The sequence below is a fragment of the Alosa sapidissima genome, chromosome 10 (genome assembly GCF_018492685.1).
Source record: "Alosa sapidissima isolate fAloSap1 chromosome 10, fAloSap1.pri, whole genome shotgun sequence".
NCBI classification, from domain to species: domain Eukaryota; kingdom Metazoa; phylum Chordata; class Actinopteri; order Clupeiformes; family Clupeidae; genus Alosa; species Alosa sapidissima.
The window spans coordinates 29700282-29714089 of NC_055966.1; the positions used below are offsets into that span (position 1 = coordinate 29700282).

At 45.7% G+C, this 13808-nt stretch overlaps 1 protein-coding gene across 3 annotated transcripts; it reads right to left on the reverse strand.

Annotated features, from left to right (window-relative positions):
* Positions 1-18: 18 nt before the first annotated feature.
* Positions 19-10671, reverse strand: prpf3 (PRP3 pre-mRNA processing factor 3 homolog (yeast)). Of its 3 annotated transcripts, none has more exons than XM_042105945.1 (17): positions 10503-10671; positions 9681-9861; positions 9412-9542; positions 7747-7905; positions 7490-7576; positions 6470-6750; positions 6078-6196; positions 5580-5767; positions 4776-4942; positions 4373-4455; positions 3994-4140; positions 3295-3394; positions 3016-3129; positions 2554-2672; positions 2060-2137; positions 1489-1547; positions 19-992 (listed from the first exon to the last, which is right to left on the reverse strand). In XM_042105945.1, exons 2-17 carry the CDS (start codon positions 9823-9825, stop codon positions 843-845), a joined length of 2127 nt encoding a protein of 708 aa, XP_041961879.1. In that variant the 5' UTR covers positions 9826-9861; positions 10503-10671; the 3' UTR covers positions 19-842. The 3 variants fall into 3 exon arrangements, with proteins under 3 accessions (XP_041961879.1, XP_041961877.1, XP_041961878.1); XM_042105943.1 differs by having other exon boundaries at positions 6078-6199; XM_042105944.1 differs by lacking the exon at positions 10503-10671 and adding an exon at positions 10352-10471 and having other exon boundaries at positions 6078-6199.
* Between the last annotated feature and the right edge of the window lie 3137 nt (positions 10672-13808).

Here is a 13808-nt window from a genome sequence, read left to right on the forward strand (position 1 = left end):
AACGTCAAGCACTCCTCACAAGTTTCTTTTTCTTTTTAATGACCCTCTCCACAGTTGTTAGCTAAGGTATATTTACATGTGTACATGGACCACCAGTAGGTCACAATTGGCATTTGACAAAAAAAAAAAAAAAAAAAAAAAATGGGGAAGACTAATACTATAACCAAAAAAAACAAAGTCAACATTTTTGATAAGTCTAAAACACTACAAACCATTTTTTGCCAACACTTTGTTCAGTTTGAACGTTGCAATTTGGAAAACTACCTCACATCAAGCACAGTGATGTAACACTATGCTTCTCCCAAACCACACACTGATGGACTTGTCGTTGCCACTTGCATCTTGGTACAAAACAGGTGTGCGAGGTACACATGTGATAATTCAACATGACAGAAGAGTGGTGTTGGTGTGCCGTTTCAAGAGGAGGCGAGACTTCTACAGACAGGCTACAAGCGAGTACATTTAGCACCACACAAAAGACAGATCGTTTCCCCTCACACACACACACTCAAGCTCTCTCTCTCACACACACGCGCAATAAAAGGATTACTGATTACACACACACTCTGACAATTTTGTTGAACATCATTGCATCACTGACGCAGTACTTGCAGAAATGAAAAAAAAAAACACATACTGTCCAACTGACATTAGCACAGGAAAAGGTAAGCTTGCAGTTCCATACATCTGCATCCACACACTCACACACGTGTGCACACACACGCACACACACACACCCCTCCGTCTCTATCTGCGGGTCAGTCTCTGAGACGCAGTGCCAGTCTGCAGCCCCCGGCCCCCCACGGCCAAACGTTCTAGCTGTTCCGCGGGGTTCTGTTCCCTCAGTCGTCGCCGCACTCCAGCACACTCTGGCTCAGTGCCTGATCCCAGTAATGTTCGGTTCCGTGTTTCTTGAAGTGTTCCCGAGCCATGTTCTCTGTGGGGCACTGCTTAAACTTCAGGTCTCCAAAACTACGCTCCTTTGCTGTTCCCTGAGGAGAAGAAGGGGGTGATGAAAACATGCACCTCTCTTCCTTATCAACAGCCCTCAAGTTCTCTTCCTCATCAACAGCCCTCAAGTTCTCTTCCTTATCAACAGCCCTCAAGTTCTCTTCCTTATCAACAGCCCTCAAGTTCTCTTCCTCATCAACAGCCCTCAAGTTCTCTTCCTTATCAACAGCCCTCAAGTTCTCTTCCTTATCAACAGCCCTCAAGTTCTCTTCCTCATCAACAGCCCTCAAGTTCTCTTACATGGGACAACACACACATGCTACTTGGTTGTCTTTAATGGCCGTAAATAAATACCAAGTGTCATACAAAAATAAACACAAAATACAAATACTTTTTGTTTACTTCTCATCGATTTCAGTGTGCTTAAAACCAAAGGCCTTATGTTTTGCCCTTAATGCAACCCCATTATCTCTTTCCCTTAGTAGGACACATGAGAGTGTCCACCATGATAATGAACAATTGCAGTGATGGACTTACCTCCCAAACCAGGTCGCACTTATTCTTCTTCTTCAGTCCCTCGTCATCTAATCCCTCAACTGTTGACCGGAATGGAGAACAGAATCAGTGACCGCATGGAAGCAGGCTTCGCAACAATGGAGTCAACTGTAAACAAGCTAACTGTCCATGCTATCGCTGTTATAGGGCAAAAGAGAGGTGTACAACAAACTGAACAAGTCGACTTCTTTTCTAAACGGAACCACTTGTTTCCTTTGCGTGCTATAAAGGCATGACTTTTGCCTATAGTGCTATAAAGGCATGACTATTGCCTATAGTGGCAATCGGGTGATAAGCTGGATAACGGCCTTCAAGGTTTCCTGTTGTGCGGAATTAATGGACGGGGGGGGGGGAAAGAACTCCGACGTGCAGCGGGTACTCAGGAGGTGGAAACTCCACTGCGCGTCGGCGAATTCTTTGCCACATCCATTAATTCCATACAACAGGACACCTCGGCGGCCGTTATCCCTTAACACAGCCACACACTTTGAGCAAGATAAAGTAGCAGATAAAAACTCCAGTGCCATCATTGGCTGGTCAGGTCAGGACTCACCATCTCTCTTGGAGTTGCCCTCGTCCCATTTGATCCTGTGCATCATCAGCCGTTTAAACTTCTTCTGGGACTTTGGACCTTGTGGGGGGGTTAAAGGTAAGACATTTTGACATCATGACTCTTCAGAGTCTGATTTTTTATATTACATTTCTAATTACAGTTTATGCAATCCAAATGTATCCAAATGTGCATAACTTAAACCTTTTAAAATGCTTCTGTTCATTTGCATTTGATAAACTGATCAATACCAGCCTTTCTCTCTACTATACCAGCTATTCCAAACTGATCAATACCAGCCGTTCTCTCTTTATCTATTTGTTCCCAGCATCCCTCTCCCTCAGTCACGGCTATATTTTCTCTCTCCATTCATCCATCCATTTTGGACTCATCCTCCTTTGTGTTCCTCTATACGTCTTTCATTCGGTCTTTCCATCTTTGTCCATCCACCGGTTCTCTAACCCTACATCCCTCCACCAATCTTCTTCCCATCTTACCTCCCTCCACGACCACAATGTTGACGTCCTTGTGCAGGACCACCGTCCCGGTGAGGTAGAGCTGGTTGGCATTGGCCTCCACCTTAAACTTCTTGGCAGGGTTGTGTAGGTTTCTGATCCTGCAAGGCACCAATGAGCAGACGGACAATGAGAAGACATACAGACACAACATGTCTTTGTACACACCCCTTGCTTATTGCAGCTAGAGAAAGAGGCGACTTAATCTGACAGCTCAGTTGAGCCTTTGGATCATTGCCGCCAAGTGTGTTAGAATTCACTGCATGGTTGTGTGTACTACAGACACTCTATGTGTGTGTGTGTGTGTGTGTGTGTGTGTGTGTGTGTGTATGTGTGTGTGTGTGTGTGGTGTGTGTGTGTGTGTGTGCGCGCGCGCATTAGGGAGAAAGCAAGGCTGTGCTTTGGCTGTGTCTGCATGAGAGCGGGTGAGTAGAAGAGTCTGACCTGTACACTGCAATGTGAACGCCTTGAGAGAGGTCCTCCTTGAGCTTCTTCACTTTCTTCTCTTTCCTTTGTTCTGCTGTGAGCTTACGTGCTGCATTGGCCTCCTCGTGAGCTCTGTGGACAGGCGAGAGATGGGGGAGAGAGAGAGAGAGAGAGAGAGAGAGAGAGAGAGAGAGAGAGAGAGAGAGAGAGAGAGAGAGGTCAGAAAAGAAGAGGACAGGACAGAGAGATCAAGGGGAGATTGAGAGGAAGAGAACAGCTGGTAGGGTGTGAACTCACTTCTGCCTCTTGGCCATCTGTGCTCGGACATGGGCCTCCACTTTGGTGGGGTCCTGCACCGCTTCCGTTCCCAACACCCGCATCAGGTTAGAGATCCGCACTGAGGACCACACAACAGCAGCATCAGTACTTCAGCACAGACTTGTGTGTGTGTGTGTGTGTGTTGGTTAAGACAGAAATTACACTTTTGAATTTCAAGGGAAACGTTTGTGTGTGTGTGTGTGTGTGTGTGTGTGTTGGTTAAGACAGAAATTACACTTTTGAATTTCAAGGGAAACGTTTGTGTGTGTGTGTGTGTGTGTGTGTGTGTTGGTTAAGACAGAAATTACACTTTTGAATTTCAAGGGAAACGTTTGTGTGTGTGTGTGTGTGTGTGTGTGTGTGTGTGTTGGTTAAGACAGAAATTACACTTTTGAATTTCAAGGGAAACGTTTGTGTGTGTGTGTGTGTGTGTGTGTGTGTGTGTGTGTGTGTGTTGGTTAAGACAGAAATTACACTTTTGAATTTCAAGGGAAACGTTTGTGTGTGTGTGTGTGTGTGTGTGTGTGTGTGTGTGTGTGTGTGTGTGTGTGTGTGTGTGTGTTGGTTAAGACAGAAATTACACTTTTGAATTTCAAGGGAAACGTTTGTGTGTGTGTGTGTGTGTGTGTGTGTGTGTGTGTGTGTGTGTGTGTGTGTGTGTGTGTGTGTGTGTGTTACCTTTGGGTTCTGGAGGGGGCATGAGGCCCAGTCGCACCTTCTCCTGCACCTCCTTCTGGCCCTCTCTCCTGGTCTGCCTCCTCAGCTTCTTCTGCTCCTTCTTGGTCAGGTACACGCCCAGAGTCACCGCACCCCTGTCCCCATCAACTGATTTGGCAGCCAGAGATGAAAGGAGAAGAGAGGAAAGGAGAGGAGAGTGAGAGTGAGAGAAGAAGGGGAAAATTAGCAAAAAAGAAAAAGACTTCCCGATTGTAGAGCAAGATATCTGGGAAGTGCTTATTGGCATAAAATAAAACATCATTATTTACTGCCAACAAACAGAGAAATAAATGAAAAATGGATTATTATATGAAGAGCAAAGAAGAGATCAGAAGCTTACCAGGAGGACTCATCTGTGCAGGATGCTCCACTAGGTTCGTCACACCAAATAACTCAATCTCATCAAAGACGGTGTGTGGACTTCTGTGAGACATGGACAGGCAGCGTGGGGGTGAGTGAGTGAGAGAGAGAGCGAAAGGCAGGCACACTACAGGTGCTACAGTGCTTAAACATGTGGAGCCAGTTTCCCATACATGGATTAAGCTCTAGTTATGGACTAATAGTAACTGGAGACTCAAAACACTTGCTAAAAAGGTGAAACTGTGGTAATAATATTAGATCCAGTCATCCAGAGACAACAGATAAAGCCCATAAATACATATCAACAGATAAAGCACATGAATACATGTCAAAGGCTCAATTTGAAGTCAGTGGTGCAGCTCTGCTGCTGGTGGGGCCCTTACAGTTCTATGTTAGAGGGCAGGATGTAAGAGTCCCACCACTCGATGGTGGGCACCTCGTCCTCGCCCAGCTCCTTCTTGGGTGCGATCAGCGCCAACTTAGTGGACGCCTGGATGCCCGTCTTCTTGGCAGCTTGAGCGATTTCTGTCTGCAGCTTCTCAAGCTGGGCCTGATAGATGTGTGACGAGAGAGAGAGAGAGAGAGAGAGAGAGAGATAAAGGAGAGAGAGAGAGAAAGAGAGAGATAAAGAGAGGAAACGAGTGAGAAAACTTCACAGTGTTATTGCACCACATTCTGATTACCCAAAAAGTTTACTTCATTGATGGATTTGAAGCAGGGCGAAAAAAACGAATATCAATATGCTGAGGAAAAATGGCAATATAGTCATGTTGTCATACATCTTAATGGTTACCCTAAATAATAATAAAAAAAAAAACAACCAATCACTACTTGGTAACAACCAAGCGAACACCCTCACACTACCCTCTGGCATGCTATAAGATGACCAGGTCCTGTACAGCCAGCCTTGACCCTCCTGGGGGTCTGGGCAGACCTGGCATGCTCTGCGCATACTATGTATGCTCTGACTACCAATAACACTTGTTTAGATTCTGGCTCCAACTTTTACCAATATGGATAATCCATTCTGCCCGCTGAATTTCTTCAGAAGGTGGTGCATGACGGCATGCTGACCATGTTTTCCACAGTCACTGACCCTATCTCTAACCACCTACACCGAACACCTGCGGTGCCACCCAGTTTTGTGTCGTCCAGCCCTTAAAGGGTATGTGGCACGCTTGGCTTACCTTGGTACGGATGCGCTGGGCGATCTTCTCAAAGCGGCCCTGCTCGTGGAACTTGAAGCCCTTCCTGGGCCGCTGGGCGGGCAGGATGTTCACGCGGTGGTCAAAGTAGGAGGTGGATTCCAGGTCCTCTCCTGGACGCTCCTTCAGCTGCTGGCGGAACTGCTCCCGCTTCACCGCGCGGATGTTGGCTGGAGGGAGAAAGGGAGGGCAAAAGAGGAGGAGGGCAAAAGAGGAGGAGGGCAAAGATGAAGAGAAGAACGCACAAAAGAAATGGATTAACAAAAGAGTAACGATGAAAAAAAATATTTATATTAATTCATTTATTTGGTATGAACAGTTGACAGATTACTGCAAACAAACACAAACAAATTAATCTTTCAAATGTTCATTAAACTGTGAAAAACAAGAGGAACAGGGAAAGATTCATGTCAGTGTGTGTGTGAGTGTGTGTGTGTGTGTGTGTGTGTGTGTGTGTGTGTGTGTGTTGGTGCCCCTCACCTTTGAGTGTGGGCATGCGGTGGGTGAGTTCCACCTCTTTGCCGCTGGCATCTACAGTGCGTCCCTGGTCATCCAGGATGAGAGGCGTGGGTTTGGTCACCTCACGGGCTTCCACCTTACTGCTTTCACACGGTAATACACACAACAACGACAGCTACATGTCAGTAAGGGAGTTGCAGGAATCCACTCACACACAATTTCCAAATAAGTGAAAATTCAGAAAAAATAAATATTTTTTGGAGAGAGAGAGAGAGAAAGAGTGTGTGTGTTAAGTCAGTGTGTTTGTGTGTGTCATGCATGCACATACAAACAATATCCAAGTGCAGTGTGTGCGTGCGTTGTGTGCGTGCGTTGTGTGTGAGTGTGTGTGCACGCAAGCATAGTAGACTCACGGTGGGGCAATGCCCATAGCGTGCAGGTTGGCGAGCGCCACCAGGTTCTGGGAGCCAGCGTTGCCCAGCGCACCCAGGATGCCCGGCTTGGCCACCAGCTGTGACTGGATGCGGGCCTGCAGCTCGGCCGCCTTGCGCGCCTTCTCGATGGCGTCGTTCATGATGCTGGCCGCCTGCGAGGGTGGGATGGACTGGGACATGCCCATGGAGGACTGCGGCGGGGTGGGCAGGGGCAACCTAAGCTCAGACTGGGCGGACGGGGTGGGAAGGGGCAGCCGGGTCTGAAAAAAACAAGAGACAACGAGATGAGAGAGAGAGATAAGAGAGACTCCGACCCTTTCTGCCGTCATAACATTCAACCGGATGGACTGACAAAACATAACTGCTCATCAGGAAGGGTCAGTGCTACCAACCAGGGGCGGAGCTTTTGAGTGTGTGTGAGGGCATGTATGTGTGAGGGGGTTCTGGGGTCCCCGTGTAGGGGTGCAAGCAGGGCTACAATAATAAATACGTCCATTTTGGGTCCTATCTGAGGCTCCATGTGGGATTTCAGCAGTCATTACATGCCAGTGTAAATAAGACAGCCTATTAATAATATCAATATATGCCAGTGTAAATAAGACAGTCTATTAATAATAAGGGTGCCCCCAAAAAGACAAAATCTTTGCTCCGTCCCTGCTTTTGGCTGCTGGTAAATAACTAATAATAATAATAATAATAACTAACTAAATAACTATAGGTAGGAAACTAACAGTGCCGTGTGTCAATAGCCACATTTACATACAAGGTAAATTATCAGTGCCGTGTGTCAATTGCCACGTTTACATGCAAGGGAAACTATCAGTGCTGTGTGTCAATAGCCACTTTTACTTGCAAGGGAAACTATCAGTGCTGTGTGTCAATAGCCACATTTACATGCAAGGTAAACTACTGGTTTTTGTTTGTGCTCCATGGTCCACCTGACTTCACAGAAGGCCTCAAGGTTCTGGTGTTTGTTTGTGTTGTTTTCAGACAACTTACCTGGGAAACAGGAACGGGGGCCACAAAGCTGAGTTGCTTCTTCCTCTCCTCAATCTGCCTGGTAGCAGCCTCCATCATCTGCTTAATCTGAAAACACACACACACACACACACACACACACGGTCAAACATATGCGCACACACACAGATATAGGCCAGTGATACAGACATCCTTTTATACAAATATAAAGGATATATTAAGGATCTGCAGGTATCCTGTATGTGAAGTGTGTGTTACCTGTGTGAGGTGTGTGTTACCTGCATCTTGGTGAGCATCCCGGGGCTTTCGGCGGGCGGCCCTGGAATGACCTCAGGCTCCTCCACCTCCTCGAAGCGGGGAACTCGCTTCTTCTTGGCAGCAGAGTCGCCTGCCTCAGGGGCCTCCTTCATGGCCTCCATCTCATCCCCAAACACATCCTGGCAGACAAACAGCACACTGTCAGCCGCCATGTTCACTACCACAGCAGCACTATGTCTCTAAATCTGGACATCAGATTTCTTGTGAGAGCACTGCACACACGTTTTGCTTGCAGTTCCACCCTTCCTTGGGTACCAATCACGTGCAATCATGTACCAACAACTACTGTGATCTCATTGAAAGTGGGAAGTTCTGTCCATTGAGGAACATTGCTTACATTTATCTTACTTCAGATCTTGCCTATGATCTTAAACATTTCCACCATAGTACAATCACTCCTCTTGGTCACAGGCATCTTCCACATATCTGAACTCAAAATTTATCTAACTGAAGTCAGTGCAGTTTTGATGTTCTTGGCCAGCTACATCATGGGTGACTTTGGATGTGGGACATACAAGGAGGTTTCAGACCTGTATCTCATCTAACTTCTACATAACTCACTAAACAGCTGAGAAACTTGCTCAGGGGCCGTATTCACAAAGAATTGTAAGGCTAAAAGCTCCTAATTGGCGAATTTAGGAGCAACTCCTAAAAATAATGGGCGTGTCACTCCTAACTTTAGGACTCCTAATTTTTTTCACTAAAAGTAATTCACAAAGCATTTTAGACCTAAAAGTAGCACCTAAGCCTGGGACAGCTTAAAAGAAGTTGAGAGGACTCCTAACTCACTAAGACCTATTCACAAACCGCTTTTTGTGGCATTTCACGTCGCGATGTTTTGAAATCCTATGCGGCTACAGGAGCTTCCAATTGCGAGGAAACAATTTTGCATTGTAGGCATAACTAACTGATGCAATAACCCCACCAACAACAACCAAAACTAGGCTACTCATTGTCAACATGTAAATTAAATGTAACATTTCATTGTGAATCAAATTAAAATGTTCCCCTCTTTGCAAACATAGGCATAGGCTATGGTGACAGATTAATTTAATAATGTTACAAAGATACTGCATCAATCCGTATGTTTCATTAGGCTACTAGGCTATTTGTTTTGCCTTACTCTTGATTCATTTAGGCTAGGCCTTTTTATTCAGTTATTCATCATCTTCCGTCCTTGTGTAGCGCACACATTCTCAGACCTGTCACCTGTCCCTCATCATCGTAAGGGAGGTGTTTGGAATCATTCCCGCGTTACAATCATCAGCCATTCAAGGTGGTCACTTCAGTCAAGCTTGTGCATGAGTAATGACGTCATCCATAGCAACGAAGACTCACTCTTAGTTTAGGAGTTGTCATTTTTCCTTACTAAGAGTAGGTCTGAAAGGCTTTGTGAATAACTTTTCAGAGAAAACTCCTAGCTAAAATATTTTAGTGTGATTTAGGAGTACTCCTAGTGGTAAGATAAAAGGCTTTGTGAATATGGCCCCAGGTGGTCATTTAATGTGAATATGTCCATGATAAAGTGAATTTGTGAAAACATATGTAAATATGCACAACTTAGATGAGCTGGTATTGCCATATGACAGCTGCCACATCATTCAAAGCACAGGGAACAGACTCACCTTGAGGTCTCTCTTACGGTTCCGTTCACCACCCCCCTTGTTACCACGGGTGTTTCTACTTTCCTCTAGGGCTTCGAAGAGGCGTTCAACAAAACCTCCAGCAGATTCATCTAGGAAGGGTCTCAGTTGGTCTGCAAAAAAACAGGGGAAAGAGACAGCATGACTTACTACTGTATAGAAAGATGAGGTCAGGTCATTTAACAGTGATTCTGCATCCACATCATAACAATCACATGCAGGTCTCAGACATACACAGCAATCACACTCACCTGTGGTCTTCCGTTTGTCTAACCCCTTGCCGACACAATGTAGTGCCGCTGTCACAACAGTAGGTTCGGAGAAGCCCAGAACCTTCTTCACCGTACGTTCAACCCACGGCCGCAGTTCCTCCACCTCCCGCTTCGGCAACGACATGCTCCGGAGCTCTCGCACAACCCCCGATTGACCCCTCTGTGTTTCGGGAATACATCAAATTAGCTACTGTTGCATTAACGTTTACGTTACTGAATTAGGTTAACGTTGATTACATTCGAAGAGCTCAGGTTAACGCTAACGTTAAAAGTAATGAACAGAAAGTTATCGACACATCATTTCAGTTACAATGCTAAGACGGTGCCAGTGCTCTCCCAAGTCAAATAAGTTAACATATATGACAACACATTCCTGATGCATTACGCCAGCAACCACTCAGGATATTTATTACCAAATTACGTTAAAGCTTATCAGTTTATCCCAAATATCCTACTAGTATTCGCTTAGCTATTAACGTTAGCCAGTGGACTAACGTTAACACAGCTCTGCTACGTTCACGTTGACGTTTGCTAGCTTCTGTTCCTTGAAATTAATAAAATACACGTCAATGTAACTTGCATTTCACCTCAATTTAGGTGATCTCCCTGGCAGCTAATTGCCTCGTCTAGTGTTAAAATGAACAGCTTACCAACTATCAAACGTGTGCTTTCAATGTCCAACGTTATGGTTACTGCGGCTAGTGTTAGTTACCTCACAGGCTATCTGGCAAACTGGTGTTGAGTAAGCTAACGTTAGCCTACTCGCTAAATAAGTTATCTTCAAAGTGACGATGGCCTTACCGATAGAACTCTTGAGTGTTTAAAGGTTAAGAATGATTCTTGATATATCTTCTGAGAATAGCTCTAGATTACAGTGCACTTGAATCTGAATTAGTTTATTATGCCAAATAAATCAACAACTTTCCAGTCGCACGGCGTAAAGAGAACGTTTGGCAATGTGAGACGGAAACGGAATTCGACACTGATTCGCAAAATAAAATCTGCCTTGCCTATATTTTACTGCCGCCTAGAGGATGGGCGACTAAACTACTGCTGTAAATGTATTTGCAAACGTAAATTGCGATTGTAAACTGTGTAAAAATCTAATAATGGATGTAGGCCTAATGAATGAAAAAATACAGTCTAATAATCAGCTGTCGTGACTTTATTCTGCGTATGTGTTTACCATGTGCCACTGTCTTACTGCATGCATGGAGGTATGTATCAAACCATGCCCGCAGAGTAAAGGCAAAGATATCCTACTCTTGCAGGATATTTTGGCAGTGCGTTTCAGTATTTGTAGCCTATTGTGCAGTTCGACCGCTAGTCGGAAGCACTGTCCCCATCTGACCAAAAGGTAAATAGAATAGTGGCTACCACGTTTGTTGTTGTTGTTGTTGTTGTTGTGTGTACCACATAGAGCACAGATAGTATCTACAGCTACATGCAGACTGGATTGGAGCGTTGGATTAAGAGGGGAAAAAACGGTCCCTACGAACCACTGTCTCCCCACCCCCTTTCTCGTGATGTGGGTCACCCGATTTGTAGTAGTAGTGCTCGCCGCAGCAGCAGGCTGCCTGGGGGCTGAGCTACCCAGTCTGCCCAATTTTACGCGCAGTCCCCACCCATAGCCCACCTCCCATCCACACTGCAGTGCTGTTTTATAACATCACCCACTCCACGTTTCACAGTGCTGCGCTACAGTAAAACATCGTACAGTAGAATATACTCAGTGTCTCTTTAGCCCTTCTGAATTTATTCTTCAATTCTTTCAAATAAATGCTCTCAAATGCTGTCTTCCCTCTCCCACTCTTTGAAATGACACTCACATGTACACTGCCCCCCCCACACACACAGAATAATGCTCTAGCACTCATTGTGTGTGTGTTTGTTTGTTTGTGTTGCACAGTGGAAAAGCATGCTGAGTGTACTGTTCCCTGCAGCTGAACCATTCTTTATCCCCTCTCATTCCACACTGCCATCCACCCATGCAGAATCCCCATATTCCACTCAGTGTGTGTGTGTGTGTGTGTGTGTGTGTGTGTTTATGCGCTAGCGTGTGCATACAGTGTGCTGTGTGAACTTGTGGCCCATTACATAATACCACCACGGCCCGCCACCATTGCCATAGACCACCGCCTCTCAATCCCACAGCTTACCTCACCTATGACAGACTCAGAGCCAAGATGTCATGCCATTCCCCAGTCATCACTCATGGACGTGTTTGCTGGCTGGACTCAAGGGCTGAGGACTTCAGCACAGCAGCAGTGCAGTCGCCCTCATGGCGCTTTATAGACTCGCTCCGGTCCCTTATGCCTCATTTGCGCGGCTACAGGCTGGGCTGCCGCAAGGTGTTTTTTTTTTTTCATCGGTTACATCATGTGGTGTTTCTTCAGACAGGGTCTGTGGGGACGGGAGGCGTACGACAGAGCAGTAAATCACCGCGGAGGGGCGCAGGGGCTGAAGAGCAAGGAGATGCTGGGGAGGGAGGGCTCTTGTACATGCACTGGCTGTCAAAGCAGGCAAGCTAAATTGGGCTAGCTGCCATAACCCCTCGTGTGTGTGTGTGTGTGTGTGTGTGTGCATACAGAAGAGTTCTGCTCTGCTCTCTAAGGGGGAGAGCAATAGAAAAAGAGCTCTTATTTGCATGCTCACTCCAGTTTTTCAGCTCACTAGTATTCAGTCACACACACACACACACACACACACACACACACACACACACACACACACACACACACAAACACACGCACACTGTCACACATACAGTGTTACACACACACACACACACACACACACACAAACATACAGAATAGCAGAATATAGAAAAGCTGAAACTCCCTCTCGGACATACACTGTTTCTCACATCCAATTCAACACAACCCTTCCACACACACTAATACATTCAAACATGAATATTCCTCATATACTCCTATACCTTCTAGACACACATACACACACACACACACACACACACACACACACACACACACACACACATATTGAAATCCTGTTCCTGCATATCTTTAATCAACACACACCAAAATATAGAGGGCCCCACCTCTTTCCTCTCCGATCCCCCCTCCCTCTCTACACTCTCTCTCAATAATTCACCATCCTGTGTGTGGAGTCTCACCACATGGAGATCAGAGCAGTGTGCAGGCAGAGGAGACAGAGGACGACCCACACACACACGCCCATGCACACTCACACGCACACACATAGAGACTCTCACACACACACACACACACACACACACACACACACACACACACACACACGCCCATGCACACTCACACGCACACACACAGGCACACACAGGCATAACTTAGATGTCCCAAATCCATGAGTGCCGGAAGGTGCAAAGGAAAGCAATCATTCCTACAATCAGGGGCAGACGCCTCACCTTCACCCCCATGCTGAAGGAGGATGACGAAACGCAGCAGTACTTCTGCCCAGATACCAAACACCAGTCGACTGATGCTACCTTTCACAAAACACACACACGCGCATGCACGCACCAACGCACGCACGCACACATTCACACGGATTTTCATTCACACGGATATAACAGAGTACACACACATGAATATTGAGGGCACACCACAATAGTAGCAGTCAGTGAGCTACATGGCTCACACACACGCCACTAAGGAACAGAAGCTCTGGTGTGTGACAGATAGATGCTGTTTCTCTTCAGATCACCGACACACACACACCGACACACACACACACACACACACACACACACACACACCCTACAACAATATTCATTTTTTTTAAATAACATAGAGATTAAACAGTACTTGAGTGTAGGTTTTCAGGTACCGAAAATGTAATTGTACACTTAAAGTAACTTGTACTACTGAAAAACGTCAATTACAGTTTTTTTACAACTGTTTACACACATTTCAAAACTTTGTGTCTATTTTTCAAAACTCTACACACAAAACCCACAATTGCTAACACAAAATGCCTCAAATCTCCAGCAAAATGACACAACATTCAAAATGTCATAAATACATTTCTAAACCAAACATTCGCCGCACATTATGAACAAAATTTGTCATATGACATTTTGGATACACCACACTGCTCAAAGCTCTT

What these genes read in the sequence shown, in the direction of transcription:
- prpf3 (XM_042105943.1), bottom strand. Translation starts at nt 9,825, where the DNA reads ATGTCGTTGCCGAAGCGGGAGGTGGAGGAACTGCGGCCGTGGGTTGAA. An exon ending in CCGCATGCCCACACTCAAAG is followed by an intron (nt 5,768 to 6,077) that starts GTGAGGGGCACC and finishes TTCTCCCTCCAG; the next exon opens with CCAACATCCGCGCGGTGAAG. An exon ending in GGGCAACTCCAAGAGAGATG is followed by an intron (nt 1,548 to 2,059) that starts GTGAGTCCTGAC and finishes TCCGGTCAACAG; the next exon opens with TTGAGGGATTAGATGACGAG.